The sequence below is a fragment of the Amblyraja radiata genome, chromosome 21, assembly GCF_010909765.2.
Source record: "Amblyraja radiata isolate CabotCenter1 chromosome 21, sAmbRad1.1.pri, whole genome shotgun sequence".
In the NCBI taxonomy this organism is placed as follows: Eukaryota; Metazoa; Chordata; class Chondrichthyes; order Rajiformes; family Rajidae; genus Amblyraja; species Amblyraja radiata.
In genome coordinates this window covers 29,103,582-29,122,018 of record NC_045976.1, presented here as the reverse complement: position 1 = coordinate 29,122,018, position 18,437 = coordinate 29,103,582, and the positions used below count along the sequence as shown (strand labels likewise).

Below are 18,437 nucleotides of genomic sequence, written 5' to 3'. Positions count from 1 at the left end.
TTTTATAAAGCATACAAAAATCATATTTGGAACACAATAATTCTTGTGCTTGAAAGTACCTGCGACATACTGCAGAAACTAACAAAAAGAGATAGTGGATGCCTTTCATAGTTATAAATTTAGCTTGTGCACTTCTTGAAATAACTTTGAAATTAAGTCAATTTAGGAGCCAATATTCTCAATACAGCTAATATCCAATTCATACTCTGGAAAACCCATTGGATGTGTTGCATATAGTTTTTCCCCAAAATAAAACCAAACCATTTAAATAGTTGGTAAAGTTAGAATTAGATAAAACCAAACAATTCCAGATTTAAAATGTCAATGCATCTTACACTATCCATACACATTTCTTAAATTCTGTTGAACACACTTCAAAAATCAATTTTTTTTCCCTTTGCTCTTTATACCCCCATTCATATTGGGATATTTGAAGTATATTTTAACCTTCTGGTAACACACCAACAACATGTTCCACATTTACTAAAAGTCAGTGTATTCCTTGGAGTTGTTGTGGAGAAAAAAGTGTAAATAAATCTATACTCGTACCATACAGAATGATGGAGGTAGGCACAGCAGTTGAAAAGTATAAAAATATGATTATTGACATTTTGTTCATACAAACCTGTGTCATTTAGCATCTCAACTGACAGCACATTACCTTATTAGAGCAAGGTGTTTCCATCTCTTTCTCTAATCATTTAGGTTCACTACCATCAAGATCAAGAATGAAGAAAATAAATGAAATTCCAAGAAATGTAAGAATAAATATTACTCTAGTGCATTTCTGCAATCCTATAATAACAATAAATGTTAGTACAACATCCTAAGATTGCAGGGTCTTGATGTACAACAACAAAATCCTAAATCCACATTTGTCATTTGTAAAAAATGCAGTTTACTGTGATTTATTAACATGGATTAAAATGCCCAACCAGTGCTGTAATGTGACAGTATTTTTTAAAATTAAAATTCTTATACTAAGCTCACAAAGAACATACACATCTTTTTGCAAAGGGACTCAAATTTACAACGGTATTCAAAAATGGGACAGAAGCATTGGCAAGTTTTTTTTACAAAGGAAAAAGTAAATACACAATTATTTACATAACATCTGCAGAAATTGGAAATAATCTATACATTAAATTACTTTCCTACAAATAACCAATAAAGTAAAAGAACCACTCTGCAATGTCTCAAAACCAATATTGCATTGTTCTGCTATAGTTTAATAGTATACAAAAAAAGTTTTACTACAGAAAGGAAAGGAACAAAAATGTAAATTGCTTGAGTGCCAACACTCCTTAGAAGTGCAGATATATTTAACATACTTGAATAAAAAAATTTATACAAAACATTCAATAAATGCATTTTTAAATGCAACAATAAAATACTAAATTACAATTTTGAGCCATCCTGTGCACTATAATATCAGTAAGGGTGGCTGGAATGTCCACTTACAAAATAAAATTTGAAAATGTTTTTCGTCCCACTGGCTTCACAAACATATATATACACAACTCCAACAGGAGTAAAATGTTCTTAAGAATCAAAAACGGTTGTGTAAGACAAACAGATAAGCACTGGTTTTAAGTTTATTACAATGTCTAACTTACAAGTCTTAAGAAGTATCTTTAAAAGATACAATACATAAAATATTTACATCTTATTTTACAGAATAATGTTCTAATCGGTTTGCACAACCCCATTTCAGTGCCATCCTGAGCTGTGAAAATTATTTTGCTGGAAAGATGGTGGCAATTGTGATCTGGGAACTGAAATTTGTGGGGGTAATGCAGGCATCTGTTTAAGTCCTTGACCTGCATGTGGAAGCGATACTACACCAGAGGATGGAGGATGGAATCCTGGGCTTGCAAGTGCCACAATATTATTTGCTCCTTGAGGCTGGTGATGAGAGCCTTGCCTTGGCAGTGGATGGTGAGATCCTGATCCCGCAGGTGGAAGTGGAGATCCTAGATGATGCGTAGGATGGTGACCCAAAGTTTGATGGGCCCCTGGTGGAAGATGATGTGGTCCTTGAGAAGTTGGATGATGAGATGTTTGTCCAGGGGGAACATGATGTCCCACCCCATGAACTGGAGCTGGCGGTGGCGGTGGTGGTGGTGGCGGTGGTGGAGGAGACGGTGCTGCTGAATTAAGTGCAAGTTGATGGGATGTTGTAGTTCCAGATGCTGGTAGACATTGCAGTCCAGTTACAGAAGGTGGTTGATGGTGATGAGATGTTGGCCCTGGTGGTGGAGGTGGCGGTGGATGATGTCCTGAAGTCTGAGTATGTAGTATTTGCCCTTGTGTTGGTGGTACTGGATGGACTGTACCTTTTACATGTGGCAATGTTGGTGGGTGTTGGGCCTGTCCTTGAGGTGGAGGATGGTGTGAACCTGGAAGAGGCGGATGATGTGGTCCTGATCCAGGTGACTGTGACACTGGAGGGTGTGGCTGTGTTGCCGGTGCCGAGGAAGAGTGATGCAGACCAGAATTTGCAGATGGAGGATACTGCCCTGCAGATGGTGCATGATGTACAGAAACAGCTACTGCTGGTTGTGATGCAGAACTTGGAGATTGTGGAGGACCTTGGTGTAAAATAGTCCCAGGAGAAGACTGAAGTAAACTCGATCCAGGCAAAGTTTGGGTAGGACTTGGTGCAGGAGAAAATGCTCCTTGTTGGAGAACATTTGTTCTCGGCTGACTGAAACTTTGAAAGTTCCCAGAAGGTTGCTGGTTTTGATAGTACGTGGGTGGTGGTGGTGGTGGTGGAGGTGGTGGTGGAGGTGGCGGTGGTGGAGGTGGCACACTGTTGCTTGAATGTTGCTGGCTGAACTGACTCATACTAGGTTGATGACCTGATGATGCTGCAGATGAAGAATAAAATGCTGCACTTGTCTGTTGCTTTTGTGCTAAATTCCCAGGCTGTGTTGCTTGATAGTATACTTGCCCCACAGTGACAGGGGTTAAAAAAGATCCTCGATGTGATGGGGCCTGTGCGGTTCCCATCTGAGGTGACTGTGAATGAATTGTCCTGTAGGATGATCCCAGATGCTGTGTCTGTGACTTTGGTGAATGCAACAGCGTTTGAGGCTGCGGTTGAGAACTTGATGGAAGATAGGTGGACAGTCCAGGTGCATGAGGGGCTGGAGATTTAATAATCTTCTCAGAATGTGATGGAAGCACAGGAGTTTTCAACGGAAGTTGTGTCGGCTGAGAATTGGATGGTTTTACTGAAATTTGGGATTGTAATGGACATGGATGTTGTGAATAATGTGGATTTCCAGATTGGCTGGTAAAATTAATTTTTGTTATTGGCTGGGATAAATTGAGCTTCTGTTGTGCCTCAGGTTTAGATTGATTCAGATTAGAAGTCTCAATTATATTATTTGTATTCTCTACTTGGGAAGTCTTCACCTGCAACTTTACTTGGGACTGGGATGAAATCGGAGGCGACGATGGACAAGTCTGTTAAGTTAAAATACAAGATTTTAAAAATCACTTAAACTGAACACATGATAAATTTACATCGTCACAGTGTAATAAATTAAAAATGTGGTACAAATATCAGTGTGCCTATTTTAATGAATTACTGAAATCATCCATAACAAGTTAGTTACCTTGTTTAATTTTGTAGGGCTTATATTATGCTTCTGAGAATTCACTGGAGAAGGACATTCCTTTTCAGAAATTTGCTCTGGAATTTCAGCTTCTGAAACTTCTGTGGAAATATATTAAAGGATTAATAGAGAGCAACAGGACAGTACAGAAGAAATACAAAAGCAAACATTAAAATTGCTACGCCAATTATTAAAACAACAGCCATTTCTTCTTTTGGTATCTTAAATATAAATGGCACATTAAATAATGTTGTACAATAAATGAGTTGTGTTGCTCGTCGTCAACGTGCAGTAACTCTGTCCATGTATAGAACCACAATTCATATTTTTTTTCCAATTACAGGTAAAAAAAACTAACATTTGTTAAGCACAACTTGAATAACTCTTCCTGCGCTTTAGCACAAATGAAACTGAAATTTACTAACATTGTGCTTTTAGGTTGCTAGTTATTTATGATAGTTTCTGTTTGCACAATCATCAGTTATCCAGCAAATATATTTCTCCAACCTTTATAATCCATGCATATTTGTGAGCCACAATTACTGGAATTCTTGGCCAGAGCTTTTAAAGGAATACTCTACATTCATAATATACCATCTCAGAATTTTTATTAATTCATTTTTCAAGATATTCATTCAGATTTTTCCATAACCATATCTAGACTTTTGCATTGTCTCCCATCAATGAGCTAGAAGAATTGAGGCATGGTATCTCAGTGCTAAGTCTCACAATTCAAACACTCGTCAGAAACATTTAATCTTTCACCCTTTCGGGATCCACAATAAAGCCAAACGAAGATCTTAACTGGCTCAGGCTGAATAATGGAGATTGCAATGTTAGACAGATATCCAAATGTTTTGATCAATTACCTTTAGAAGATGGGTAGAAGTTTCACAGTTCTCTTCTTGGAAGTAATACTTGTGTTCAGACACCTCTTCAAGAGGTAAGACAAAAACCGGGGAAAATGCATGATGTTTAACTTGTACATTGCTTGGTGAAATGAGCAGGCTTGAAGGGCAAATAATTTCTTTCCATCCCACATCTTTTCTGTGTCTTTATAAGGCTTGTATAGAACCTTAGTGTGGAGTATTCCTTTAAACATTTACCAGCAGAAATGCACAAACCACCAGACAATATCTGTTTTACAATTTTCATAAACCTAGCTGCCATATCGAAAATGGAGGTAGTAATATAAATTCCAGAATACAAAAAATTGCAAGTACGATGAACCCACACTTTATTTCATATTATACATTTTACTACATGCATTTTACCAAGTACAAAGATCTATAATTTAAAAATAGCCTTACATATCAACAATTTTAAACCCATTTATTCACTGATATTTACATAAAATATCAATTTGTACAAGCAATATGGAAACAATAAAGGGTTCAGTTTGAAATGACATTAGAATATATGGTTAAAAATAATTACATGTCACATAAATGGTGGAATGAATATGGAATGTCTTCACTACTGACCTAGGTTAGATTCACTGGGATGGAAAGCTGGGATCTTCAGTTGGAGACGTGGAATGGGTTTTGAACAATGGGATGAAGGTGGAGTTTGGAGATGAGACTGTGGCCAATGAGTTGATGTTGGGCTATGAGTGGGTGAAATCATTCCTACAGATGGAAGTCCCAACAAAATAGCATTAGAAACCATGGGCTAAATTTAGTTGAGTAATTAGCAAAATCTCTAAATCTACTTTCTATAATTACCAAGATTAAACAATACCCTTCTTACATAGACATGAAATTAATTGCCATAAAAGATGCCAGCTTCTGGGCAATAAAAAAGAATTAAAAAGTGCAGGAATATAAATGTATCCTCTATTGTACAAAATAAATTATTTAACTGTGGTTGAACTTTATTGTGCAAGAAAAGTACAATATTGCATGATCAGTTCAAGTGATCAAAGATGAGTTTCAACCCCATCAATTCTCAACCATCTGAGGAAATGATTCAACAACAAAATTGTATGGAATACCCCAAACTCCTGACTTCAATACTTTCCTGGTAATTACCTGATGCCAATCCACATCGTCTTTGATCCAGCGACGAACATCAAACCACATATCACTAAGGTTGCATATTTCAAATTCCATATTTGTCTCCAGTTTTTTTAACCTTATCTTAGCTCATCTGTTTGTCAAATCCTCACCCCTGCCTCTTACTTCCAGGCTCAATTACTCTTAACTCACATTTGAGCAGCCTTCCTCACTGTGACATAATGTGCTTCACCCCTTACCCTTCATGTCATCCAAATTTCAGAATCCTCACCTTCATTCATTTTGTCTCACTAATGTTCACTCCTGATTTACACTGGTTCCTGCATAAGCAATAGGTTTATTGTGAAACTGGATTCATTTGCTTTCAAATCCTTTCATCACAGAAGCCAAGCAACATTGTAATACTCAAAATGTTTACCTTTACTTTATGAATGAATTAATGAATCTCTTTATTGTCATTGCACATGGTACAACGAAATTTAAAAGTCAATCCCACGGAGCGATTCACAAGAGCAATTTTAAATATATAAGAAAAGGTAAAAATATATACATATAAAAAAAAATTACAGATAAATAACAATAGCAGCTGAGGTAGAACCATTCAGTTGAATGTGAGTGTTGTTTCTTATTTTGCATTGTTAAGTTCACGTATGGCTATGGGGTAGAAGCTGTCTCTGAGTCTGTTTGTGTGAGTTTTGAAAGACCTGTACCGTCTGCCAGAGGGCAGCAGGTGGAACAGGTTGTGTCCAGGGTGGGAAGGGTCCTTCAGGATGTTGGCTGCCCTGCCAAGGCAGCGAGAGCTGAAGATGTCCTTCAGGGAGGGCAGTGGGTAGCCAGTGATTTTTGGGGCGGTGTTGATGACCCTTTGAAGGGCTCTCCTGTCCGCTGCAGAGCAGCTGGCATACCATGTGGTTATACAGTACGCCAGCACACTCTCGATGGAGCAGCGGTAGAAGGACACCAGCAGCTTCTCCAGGTTGTTTTAGAGAGTACTCTTATATATCTATTGGGCTGCCGCAAGTAGAATTTCATTGTTCTGTTTTGGGACATATGACAATAAAACACTCTTGACTCTCTTGAAACCCATCCAATGTGATCACGTTTCCCTAACTTTGTCATCTCTGCAGACGTACATCCCTCTGAGATATGTTTCTCCAATTCTGGCCTCTTGATCATTCCCAAATTTAGTTGGTCCCCCTGTTCAAGAATTCCTATCTTTAGATTTGACCAGTTCTCTTTCCATATTTGACCCCCTATTACCTGGCCCTCTACCCAGGCTTTTGACCAACTACTTTAATATCTCATCAGGCATATCAAATTCTACTTGATGTTCCTACCTTAGAACTATTGTTTTGTAATGGTATAATAAACTTGCTTTGCAATTGGACTTTGATAACTCAAATTCAGTGGTTAATTCAAAGCTTTCTTAAAAAAGGAAACATTTTCAATCTCCTCCTTCCCTCCAGCATGATCACATCCTTGAGTCACAAAAGGTGCATAGTGAGTGTACCCGCACACAATGAGTATACCTTAAATCTCTACATTTCTTTCTGTTATACCACTCCATCTTACACTTCGTTACATTCAATCATTCACACCTCTTATGAGAACTTGTGCATTGTGTAGAGGTCTGAATTTCCTACTGCATGATGGTATTCATTAAACATTTAAATTCAATTTGTAAGCAACTCAAATAAATTCCACCAAAGGTCCAAAACCTATTAAACCAAGCGAGTAATTTCAGCCTGTTTGTTATCCACAACGTTGTTCCTGGTTGGTAAGTACATTTACCACATACTTCCATCTATTATTTCATAAGAATAGAGGAAATAGAAGTGGAGCAGGTCATTTGATCCCTTGTTCCTGCTCTGCATTCAAGAAGTTCATGGTTAATCTATGTCAGCACCACTTTACTGCATGTTCCCCAGATCCCTTCATTCCCTTATCTAAAAATCTGTTAACTTGTCTTGAACATAATCAGCCTTCATAGTCTGACTAGATGGAAAATTTCAATGATCATCCACCCTCTCTCTGCTGATATTTCTTCCCATCCATGTCCTGAATAGCTGATTCTTTATTTTGAAACTGTGACCCTTGAATCCCCATTCTGGAATCAATCTGGTTTATTTTCATTACAACCACTCTATCACCATTAAATATTTCCCAAGTTTTAGAAAGCAGAATAACACACAATATTCCAGGTGTTCTCTCATATGGGTCCTAATAATCCCTGTAAGGCATTGTTCCTCTTGCAATCAATTCCTTAAAGGACAACATACCATTTGCCTTCCTGCTAGCTTTTTGTACCTGCACATTAACTTTTGTGACGTGTACAAGGAGATGAAGAGCAGCTATTTTCAAACTCACACCACTTTAAAAATACTTACCCTCTCTATTTCACATGTTTCCCCAATATATTCCATCTGCCATGTTCTTATCCATTCACTAATATCCCCCAAAGCCCCTCTGAAACTTCTACCCTGCAGCTAGCTGTGTATCATTAAACCTATACATTTAAGCATCTCATCCGATGCCTGCAGACCACCTCTGATTCACACTTTACTTAGGTCACGTTTGGAGTATTGTGTGCAGTTCTGGTGACCCCATTACAGGAAGGATACGGAGCCTTTGGAGAGAGTGCAAAAGAGGTTCTCCAGAATGTTACCTGGATTAGGGAGTTTTTGCTATAAGGAGTCGTTGGACAAGCATATTCTCTGGAGCATCGCGGCGGCTGAAGGGTGATGTGAAACGTATTTACAATTATGAGAAGCCTAGAGAGGTAAATTGTCATCACTTTTTCACCAGGGTGAAAATTTTATATACTAGAGGGCATAGCTTTAAGGAGAGAGGAAGAACATTTAAAGGAGATTCACGAGGCAAGTTGGTTGTTTACACAGAGTGCAGTAGGTGCCTGGAACACGCTGCCATGGGAGGATTTTGGAAACTGACAGTGTGTCCACCAACCCCAAAACCATTTATTTCAAAACTTTGGATGCAGGTCATCTAGTCCTGGATATTTAAGAATTTTCAGTCCAAATATTACTCCAATGCTTTTTTTTAGCTTTTGCTAATTTCCTGCAGCTCCTTCACTTTAGACATGTTGCTTGTCACTTTTACTGGGAAGTTTACTGCTACTTCCATGAAGAGACACAAAATATTGATTTATTTGCCATTTCCATATATTTCAATGTAATTTTACCTATCTCAGTCTGTACTGGACATCCAATAACTTTTCCTAGTGTTTTACGTATACTTTTTAAATACAGCGCATTTGCAGTCTGTACTATTACTTGCTATATCACGCTTACTTTCACTCTTTTCTTACCTAGGCTTGGTCCACCAAATTCTGAAATTTTCCCATTTCACAGGAAACATACAATTTTTAAAACTTGACATTGCCATCTTTTTTTTTTTCTATTAGCTCCATAACACTTACCACCTTCTTTTTCTTTTCTGTGATCACTCAAAAGCAGAGCTCTCTGGTAGCTTCTTTCTCTTACTTTCTCAACTGAGGTTGATGCAGTCCTGTAAGAAAAAAAAAAATATATATATATATAGCATCAATCCATTTGTACCTTGCAACATTTCAAAAGCTTTAAAAAAAATGATTTACTCAGCTGCCTAAACAAATATTTATCACATATTCAGAAAGCACAATTTTTGTCTTCCAAAAATTCAGTCAATAATTTTAGAAGATTTCCATCTCTGGATAAGAATAAAGATGTAGATTATTTTCTAAATGGAGTGAGAATTCAGAAATCTGAGGTGCAAGGGAATTTGGGAGTGTTGGTGCAGGACTCCCAAAAAGTTAATTTGCAAGTTGAATCGGTAGCAAGGAAGGCAAATTAAATGCTATCATTTATATCAAGAGGACTGAAATACAAAAACAGAGATGTAATGCCGAGTCTCTATAAAGCACTGGTCAGGCCGCATTTGGAGTACTGTGAGCAAATTTGGGCCCATAACGGAGGAAAGATATGTTGGCCCTGGAGAGGGCCCCAGAGGGGATTTTCAAGAATGATTCCAGGAATGAGGTTAGCATGTGATGAGCGCTTGACAGCACTGGACCTCTACTCGCTGGAGATTACAAGGTTGAGGGGGATCTCATTGAAACTTACAGAATAATGAAAGGCATAGATAGACTGGATGTGGAAAGGATGTTTCCACTGGTGGGAAAGTCTAGGACCAGAGGTCATAGCATCAGAATTAAAGGGCACTCTTTTAGAAAGGAGGCGAGGAGGAATTTCTTTAGTCAGAGGGTAGTTATTATGTGGAACATATTGCTACAGAGGGCTGTGGAGGCCAAGTCAGTGGATATGTTTACGGCAGAGAGACAAATTCTTGATTAGAAAGGGTCAAGGGTTATGGGGAGAAGACAGGAAAATGGGGATTAAGAGGCAGAGATCAGCCAAGATTGAATGGCAGAGTAGACTTGATGGGCCAAATGGCCTAATTCTACTCCTATAACGTGAACATGTGATAAGGGAACTGATTTCAAACCACCATACTTTTCCAGAGGCCATTTACCTTTTGTTGCTTGCAACTCTTGGTCTTGCTATCTATTTGTAAACATCTTCCAGCCATTTACAAATAGCTAAAATATATTTAAATACATGAAATTAACAAGGTAATACCTTTCAGTACATTTTTCTGTACACCTTTCTTCCACAAACGAGACCAATTTCCTTTAAAAGGCTTTACGTTTCACTCATCTGACATAATTTTGTCTCCTTTTTATTTCTCATTGTTTGTCACTTTCTCCACCTATCTGCCAAACAACCCCCCCCCCCCTCCCTTACCTGTATCCATCTATCACTTGCCTGGATTTGTCCCCCCACCCCCTTTTCCATCTTTCATTCCCCCTATTCCAATCAGGCTGAAGAAGGGTTCCGGCCTGAATCGTTGCCTGTCCATTCCCACCATAGATGCTGCCTGACCCGCTGAGTTCCTCCAGCACCGTTAATTTTTATCCTGCTTATTTTAAATGTAATAATCCTAGAATTAAAATAATACCCACTTTAAGCCAGCTATTTTGTCTGGATTCAGGCTTTTATTATTGTTTTATTAATATTATCAATATTAATGCAGGATGAAGGCAATTTCTTCATCCTGCATTAATATTGATAATAAATTGAAATAAGATAATATTGATAATGTTGAAAGACGGAATATGTGGAAAACTGAGATTATTCACTTTGGAAGGAAAAATGAAAGAAAATTCGGGTCAGATTATAAAATGATACAGCACAAAGGGATCTGGAGAAGCTAGTGCATGGAACAAAGGGCTTGCATGTAGGTACAGCGGGAAGACTAATGGCATGTTGGTCAAGGGGTACAAAGCAGTTTGATGTAACTTTACAAAGCACTGATGACGAAACACAGTGTATGGCCTAATGTTTTGGTCTCCATATGTAAGGAAGCATGTGCTTGCGACTGGAGGCAGTACAAACAAGGTACTCTATGTTGCAGCCTCGGGCATCTATGTTGAATTCCTGGGAAGGATGTACAAAACTAGGCTGAGCCAATTCTCACTGGAGATTTAGAAGAATAAGAAGTCTTATTGAAAGATATAAGATTCTGAGGACATTTGTCAGGGATGATACCAAGAGGATTTTCCCTATTGAGAGTATTTTGTACTGGGGGACATAATTTGAGAACATTAATTTACGATGGAACGGAGGAGGAATTTCTCCTCCCAAAGGATCATGACTCTTTGGAACACTCTGCATGATGGCTGCGGAGATGATGTATTTGAATATATATATATAAAGCACAAATTTTCCAAGACTTTTAGCCATGAGGGTTATGGAGAAAGCGGGGAAGATGTTAAAGACAAGATTGACTTCGAATGACTAGTTGCAAAAATAGGATGCTTCAAGACCATGTTTTATGAGCAGATACAAGAATTTTTAAATCAATGTATAATGAAGCAGGAAGCACAATCACGTTGGTGAGGCCATAGATAATAGGTAGACGATGAAAAAAAGGAACATGAGTTTTCATCAATCAACAAGAAGTTATCAGCCAAGTTCCTGTTGAGCGATGTAAACTCCTGTTCCTGTTTATCGTCATTTATTTATTATTTATATCCACACCCACATCAATATGCTCCCTGCTTCATTATACATTAATTTAAAAATGTGTGTATCTGCTTATAAACCATGGACTGGAAACTTCCTATCTTTTCAACCACTCACATTCGAAGTCCAGTTCGCTTTGGTGCTTCCTTCATATCACTCCACTGCTGGCAAAAACATTTATATCAGAAATTCCTTTTAGTAACTGTCCTACATCTTTTTCATAAATGTGTTAGTTATAACATCTGGGCAGGGGGCAGGTGCTATAGACCTGCACGGGAAGGTAGACGCTCCCGCCCCCACGAGTCTCGGGCAGATGGGGCTCGTCAGCCTGGGAAGGCAGTCCATCTAGGAGAGGACATATCCAGTCATGGAAAAGGCTCCAGGAGTAAACCTCAAGAAAATCTGGAGTCGGAGCACCTAAGGCGGTTCGTCGTTGTCTACAACCTCACTTTGGCAGCTCCTGCGACGGCGCTGGTGCAAAACTGAACGGCCCTGCTGTTCCTTTGGATCGACCAGCGACGTGGAGAGGTGGGACGTGCTGCATGGGCAACAGCCTGTCCTCCATATGGCATTGCCCAGGCTTGCATCCGACCAGGATGCATCACCCATGGTCAGTCATGACCGAGGGGGGCCTACTATAACTACAAACAGCAGCAGAACTTGTACTCACAAAATTTTCTCAATGTGTTGGTATTTCCATTTGAAATTATTTGATTAGTGATACTCAAATACTCATTCAAATATTCATTCATTTTTTTCTTGTATCATTTTTTGATTCTAAATTGAAAACGCTGTGTGCAGACCTATACTTAAAATGTTTCATTGTCTATTAATGTGTACCACCACATCCCTTCACCCACCCACTGATGTGTAAAAATATTGTATGAACATACCATCGGACATCTGCATCATCAATTTTCTTTTCTGTTGGAGGCGTTTGTTTTGTTGGAGACTTGTTGCCTGTTTCAATGGGACTGACAGACTCCACCATACCAAGCAAAGTTGGTGGATGACTAGGAATACTTTCCCACTGCTCTCCACAAGCTTTTACACAACTGCTATTGTCATTGCTATTGGGTATACTATTACCACTACAACCACCGCTGTGTGGTGACGTTGCAACTGGAGAGAAGCTTTCTGATTTGGAACCACTTTGTCTTGCTTCCCTCTGTCTTTTGCGATACTCCAGTAGAGAAACCTGGAAAAAGAAAGCAACTTGTAAATAATAGCAACTACTACCATTTACATTTCGGCCTTCATGTTTTGCCACATGTGAACTGCACTTTATTTCATGGATGTCACCCAAACCAGAGCATTTAAGCATCTTCAGTTTTTATTTCAACAGCGTAAACCTATTTTACAATGTTTCCTTATGATGCAGATGGTGGCCATATGACTGATCAAACTTATTCTGCTCTAGGAATAATTACATAAATTTCCTTCATTTACTTCTCTGTAATCTATTCTTTCTCATATGGCCATTCATTCGCAAATTCTCACACCATGCATCTAATTTTACACATAATTTACAGTGCCCAGTTTGTCTTTTGGGATGCAGGAGGAAGCAGGACCACCTGGTGGAAACCACATTGTCAGATAAAGAATGTGCAAACTTGATATGTACAAGTATCAGGATTCAACTCTGCTGTGAGACAACACATCCGGCTGCTATGCATGTAGAAAAAATTCTGAAAAAATTATTTATTCACTTACTTTTTTCTTCTGTGGTGGATTTTGTGGTGTACAACCTCCCTCTGTCATACTGTCCCCATTAATCCCTTTGCCAAAGTTGATCATCCCATCCTCAGAGCAGTAAAAACCAGTTCCTTCTGGAAATGATAGCCTGGTGTCATCTTGAAGCATTTTCGATTCATTTGCCCTAAAGCCACCTCCTATCTCCAACTGATGCGAGGGTGTAAGATCCCGAAGATTGGAGTTCAATGCAGAGAAACTCGGTTGTTCTGGGCTCTTCATCCATGAAGAGTACACAGAGCCCACTCCACTGTAAATAGGATCTGATTGGCTGTTTGTGTCAGTCCGATCATGGTGAATAGGGCAATCTAAATCTTTGTGCAGTGCACGCTGCTCGCACAATTCAAATCCCGCCTGGAGTTCCGAAACAGATTCAATGCCACTGTTACATTGGTTAATTTCTGTTTTGCTCCGTGGGCTAACGTCTCCAATAGTCTTTACATCATCAAGTTCCATTTCCGTTACGTTGGAGCTCGTTAAAGAATTCAGTGCTAAGAGGGAGGATACTTTGTCAGAAATCTGCAAATCAAAAAGTTAATAAGTTACTTTTAAAACTTTTCACTCTTTAAATTCATAGCTATTTATAGGAAAGAACTTAGGAAAAGATTTATTGAAATAAATCAGTTGTATATTACTAAATAGGAAGAAGAATGGTTTAGCATTTCAAGATGCAATCTTGTGACACCCAGCCTAAAAAGACTTGATATGCACAAGCAAATTATGGAAAATCTTTTAAAACTGGATGCCTGAAAACTGCATAACATGTTTGAGACAATGGAGGAACAACATTCCATAAAAGGTTGAGCGAGTTTGATCGGAAAAAAACCCAGGCATCAGTGACGATTGACAGTATTGAGACCCCGTCAGTTCCGCTGGGCAAGGAGCAAAGAAATAAAATGAAAGATGATATTTTACGCCAGGCATAGTAACAGCTTAAAGTAACAAATTTATCCATACCTTTGTGGAGTCTAATGGTACCCTAAAATGTAATGTTGAGTGATAGAACTTGTTTTCTTACAACACCAAAACCCCACGGTATTTATCATTGTTAATGCACTAAAATAAATTACACTAACTTACCTCGTGAGTACAAATTCTTCGCTTAACTTCTGGGGAACCTTCTGGTGACGAAATGTTCTTTAGATAAGGCAAAGGAGAGAAGGGCAAATTAAAATACGAACGAAAAATACTTTAATACTGAATTGAAAAAGCTGTTTTAGCAAAAAAGTACTTTATATTTAGGAAAGTATTCTGCTTCACAAATCATATTCTCTTTAATGCTAAAAGACAATGACATTCTAGATAAACCACCTATTTAATTTACATAATTAATTTTAACCTTTTTGATGTGCCATTTCACTATAGCCAAATTGTCATTGGGAGGAATCACAGGCTAAAACACTTTTATTAATTTGATTTATAGTCATAGAGTTATACAGTGTAGAAACAGGGCCTTCAGCCCAACTTGCCCATGCCAACCAACATGCCGCATCTACACTAGATGCACCTGCCTGCATTTACCTATATCCTTCTAAACCTATCCTAAGTTTGTATTTATCCAAATGTTGTTTTAAATATTGTGATAGTACCTACCTCCTGTGGCAGCTTGTTCCATAAACCTACTTCCCTTTGTGTAAAAGTTACCCCTCAGGTTCCTATTAAATCTTTTCCCCCCTCATCTTAAACCAATGTCCTCTGGTTCTTGATCCCCTTACTCTGGCTAAAAGACTGTGCATTCACACGATCTATTCCACTCATGATCTTATACACCTCCATAAGATCATCTCTCATCCTCCTGCGCTCCAAGAAATAATGTCCTAGCCTGCTCAACCCTTCCTTATAGCTCAGGCCGTCGAGTTCTGGCAACATCCTCGTAAATCTTCTCTGCACCCTTTCAAGCTTAACAATATCTTTCCTATAACAGGGTGACATAAACTGAACACAATACTCCAAATTGGCCTAACCAATATCCTGTACAACCGTAACATAACCTCCCAACTTCTATACTCGATACTCTGACTAATGAAGGCCAATGAAAGCCTTCTTGACCACATTATCTACCTGTGACGCCACTTTCAAGGAATTATGTACCTTCACTCCTAGATCCCTCTGCTCTACAACACTCCACAGAGCCCTGCCATTCACTGTGTAAGTTCTGCCTTGGTTAGACTTCCCAAAATGCAACACCTCACACTTATCTGTACTAAACGCCACTAATCATTCCTTAGCCCACCTGCCTAACCAATCAAGATCTTGCTGAAATTTCTGACAACAATCTTCGCTATCTACAATTCCACCTATTTTAATGCCATCTGAATCCAAATCATTCACATAGATGACAAACAGCAATGGACACAGCACCAAACCCTGAGGCACACTTGTCACAGGCCTCCAGTCCAAAAAAGCAACCTTCCACTATCACCCTCAGTTTCCTTCCATGAAGCCAATTTTCTATCCAGTCGGCAGGCTCTCCTTGGATTCCATACGATTCATCCTTCCAGTGCACCCTACCATTAAGAACCTTGTCAAATGCTCAAGAATTCTGTCTTTGTACTTGCTTAAAACAAATTACATCTCTAACTTTTCCAAATTTGGAAGTAATCAACCTTAAATGTTGACATTTTCTCTCTTCATCAATGCTACCTGACGCTGTTATTTCCAGCCTTTTCTGATTGTAATTCAAGATTTTTAGCATCCACAGTATTTAGCAATGGGCACAGGTTGTTGTTATCGCTTTCATCTGTAGAAAGTTGTTTATTTCAATGATTACGATATAATGGGTTCTCCAATCATTGTTGTGGCATTACATTATCATTGCTTATGAGAAATCTTTTTTTAAAAGATACAAGCACAGATAAACAAACAATTGACTTTGTTCCATCTGTAATGTGCGACTGCTTAATTATAGAAGATGCAGGTTGCTCCAGGTCTAATATTATCAAGCCAAAACAACTGAGTCAATTATTTTTTTTTAGTGCCTGAATATTCCATATTTAACAAAACATAAAACTTACTTCAAACTGCAAGCTATTTCCATGAAGGTGGGGTGTTACAGGTGTCACTGGTGAATAAACAGGTTTCAGGCCATTTCTACAAGGTTCATCCTCTATTTTTCCCTTAGTTGGTGTACTACACAAAGAAGGATCTGAGGCAGTGATATCAATAAATGGGGGAGTTGTCTGTGGAGAAGGGACTGGAGTGAAGAGCTCGGGTAGACCAGAGTCTGTTAGATGGCGTAATCTTCTTTTCTTTAGCGGGGTAATCAATTCTGCAAGGTAACGACAGAGAATGAGAGCAACAATGCACCCCTCTGAGCATAAACTCTGTGATTAATGTCAAAAGTTTTTATTAAATACACAAAAACACCAAATTTGCACCATCCGAAGAGTCCACCACGGACTATACTGGAAGTTGGACAATTTTTTTATACTGGACAATTATTTTTTAACATTTATCAAGCCAATTAATCAAACCTGTACGTCTTTGGAAAGTGGGAGGAAACTGGAGCTCTTGGAGAAAACCCACGCAGGTCACGGGGAGAACGTACAAACCCCGTACAGACAGCGCCCGTAGTCGGGATCGAACCCGGGTCTCCGGAGCTGCATTTTGCTGTAAGGCAGCAACTCTACCGCTCCGCCACCGTAACTATATAAAGATGAGTGGCAAGATTGGACAGAATTTAAAACAGCTAAAAATGACTAAATGATTAGCAGGGAATGAAAAGAGCTAGCCAGGAGTATACAAATATTTAGTAAGTTTCTTCTGATATTAAAAAAGTAGGTGAGCGTTGCTCCACCAGAAAGCGAGTCCAGAGAATTATTAATGAATAAAAGGTGGCAGATGAACTAAACCAGCAACAACCTTCAAGTAACATCCCAAAAAAGCTGTAAATCGGAAAGGAGGAACTCAAAAATGTTTACAATAATCAGAGAATCTGAAGGATTTCCAATGTCCCTGGTGTGTAGGAAATATGTCCAGCTGCAGCTACAAACACACTGCATTGCACAGCTGGAGGTGGGAATGGGTGAACAATGCTGAGAACGTGTGGATAGTATGTTTTGCAAGTGAATCACGTAATAAGTAGGTGCAAAAGCAGTGGGTGACCACCAGTGGGAATGTATAGGTACAGCAGAAGATCCCTTTATTCATTCCCTTCTCGAACAGATACACAGTTTTCAAAACTGTTCAATGGGGGGTGGGAGAGTGGATGGCCCCTCAGGGGAGAGCAGCAACAACAGTTATCTTTTTGGCTCTTCTGCTACAGTGGGGGAGAGAAAAGACTAGGATGACTATAATGAAGAGAGATGGGGTGGTAACGAAAGATGTGTCTGTGGCCATGAGTGAAACTCTCAAATGGCATTGGTGCCATGGTCTGGCAGAGCTGCAGGGCATTCTGAAATGGGAGAGTAAACAGCCCATGTTCATGATACATGTCAATACCAATGACATGGGTAGAAAAAGGAATGATATCCTGCAACATGAATTTAAGGAGTAAGGTTGTAGATTAAGAGCAGGACTTCCAAGATTGTTACTGCTGGATTAGCTCTACTCTGTCATGCATCTGTCACCCCTTCCAAGCCTATCCAGTTCAATATTACTATGGCTGATCTATGTGTGCCAATTCCCATAACCGTTAATATTCCAAATATTTATCAACCTCTACCACTCTCAAGGGCAGGGAATTCCAGAGATGAAGCACCCTCAAAGAAGAAATTTATTTGCACCTCAGCTTGAAATAACTGGCCCCTTATTCCATAACTAGATCTCTTTGTCCCATTTACCCTTTCGATTCCTGTCAATTTAGTGCACAACCTTGCACATTGAACTCTATTTGCCAGATTAGAGATTAAAACTAAAAAAATGGGCAACCACTTTCCTGGGATTATACTACAGGCCTCTCAACAATCAGCAGGAAATGGGAGACAAATCATAGACAAGCATTAAAGGATTGGAGCTTTTAACTTCAC

The 18,437-nt window shown here is 38.9% G+C and overlaps 1 protein-coding gene across 5 annotated transcripts in view; it reads right to left on the bottom strand.

Moving 5' to 3' along the window:
* Positions 1–742: 742 nt before the first annotated feature.
* kmt2e (lysine methyltransferase 2E (inactive)) overlaps positions 743–18,437 on the bottom strand; it is a 99,320-nt gene continuing 81,625 nt past the window's right edge. For 3 of the 5 annotated variants that reach the window (XM_033039893.1, XM_033039896.1, XM_033039895.1), the window contains 8 exons: positions 16,485–16,738; positions 14,551–14,607; positions 13,432–13,989; positions 12,612–12,916; positions 9,075–9,163; positions 5,108–5,251; positions 3,624–3,724; positions 743–3,471 (listed from right to left, as the gene is read on the bottom strand). In XM_033039893.1, the coding sequence (XP_032895784.1) occupies positions 1,711–3,471; positions 3,624–3,724; positions 5,108–5,251; positions 9,075–9,163; positions 12,612–12,916; positions 13,432–13,989; positions 14,551–14,607; positions 16,485–16,738 (3,269 nt within the window). In that variant the 3' untranslated portion in view covers positions 743–1,710. The remainder of the gene's footprint in view (positions 3,472–3,623; positions 3,725–5,107; positions 5,252–9,074; positions 9,164–12,611; positions 12,917–13,431; positions 13,990–14,550; positions 14,608–16,484; positions 16,739–18,437) is intronic. The other 2 variants (XM_033039894.1, XM_033039897.1) reach the window with 2 other exon arrangements.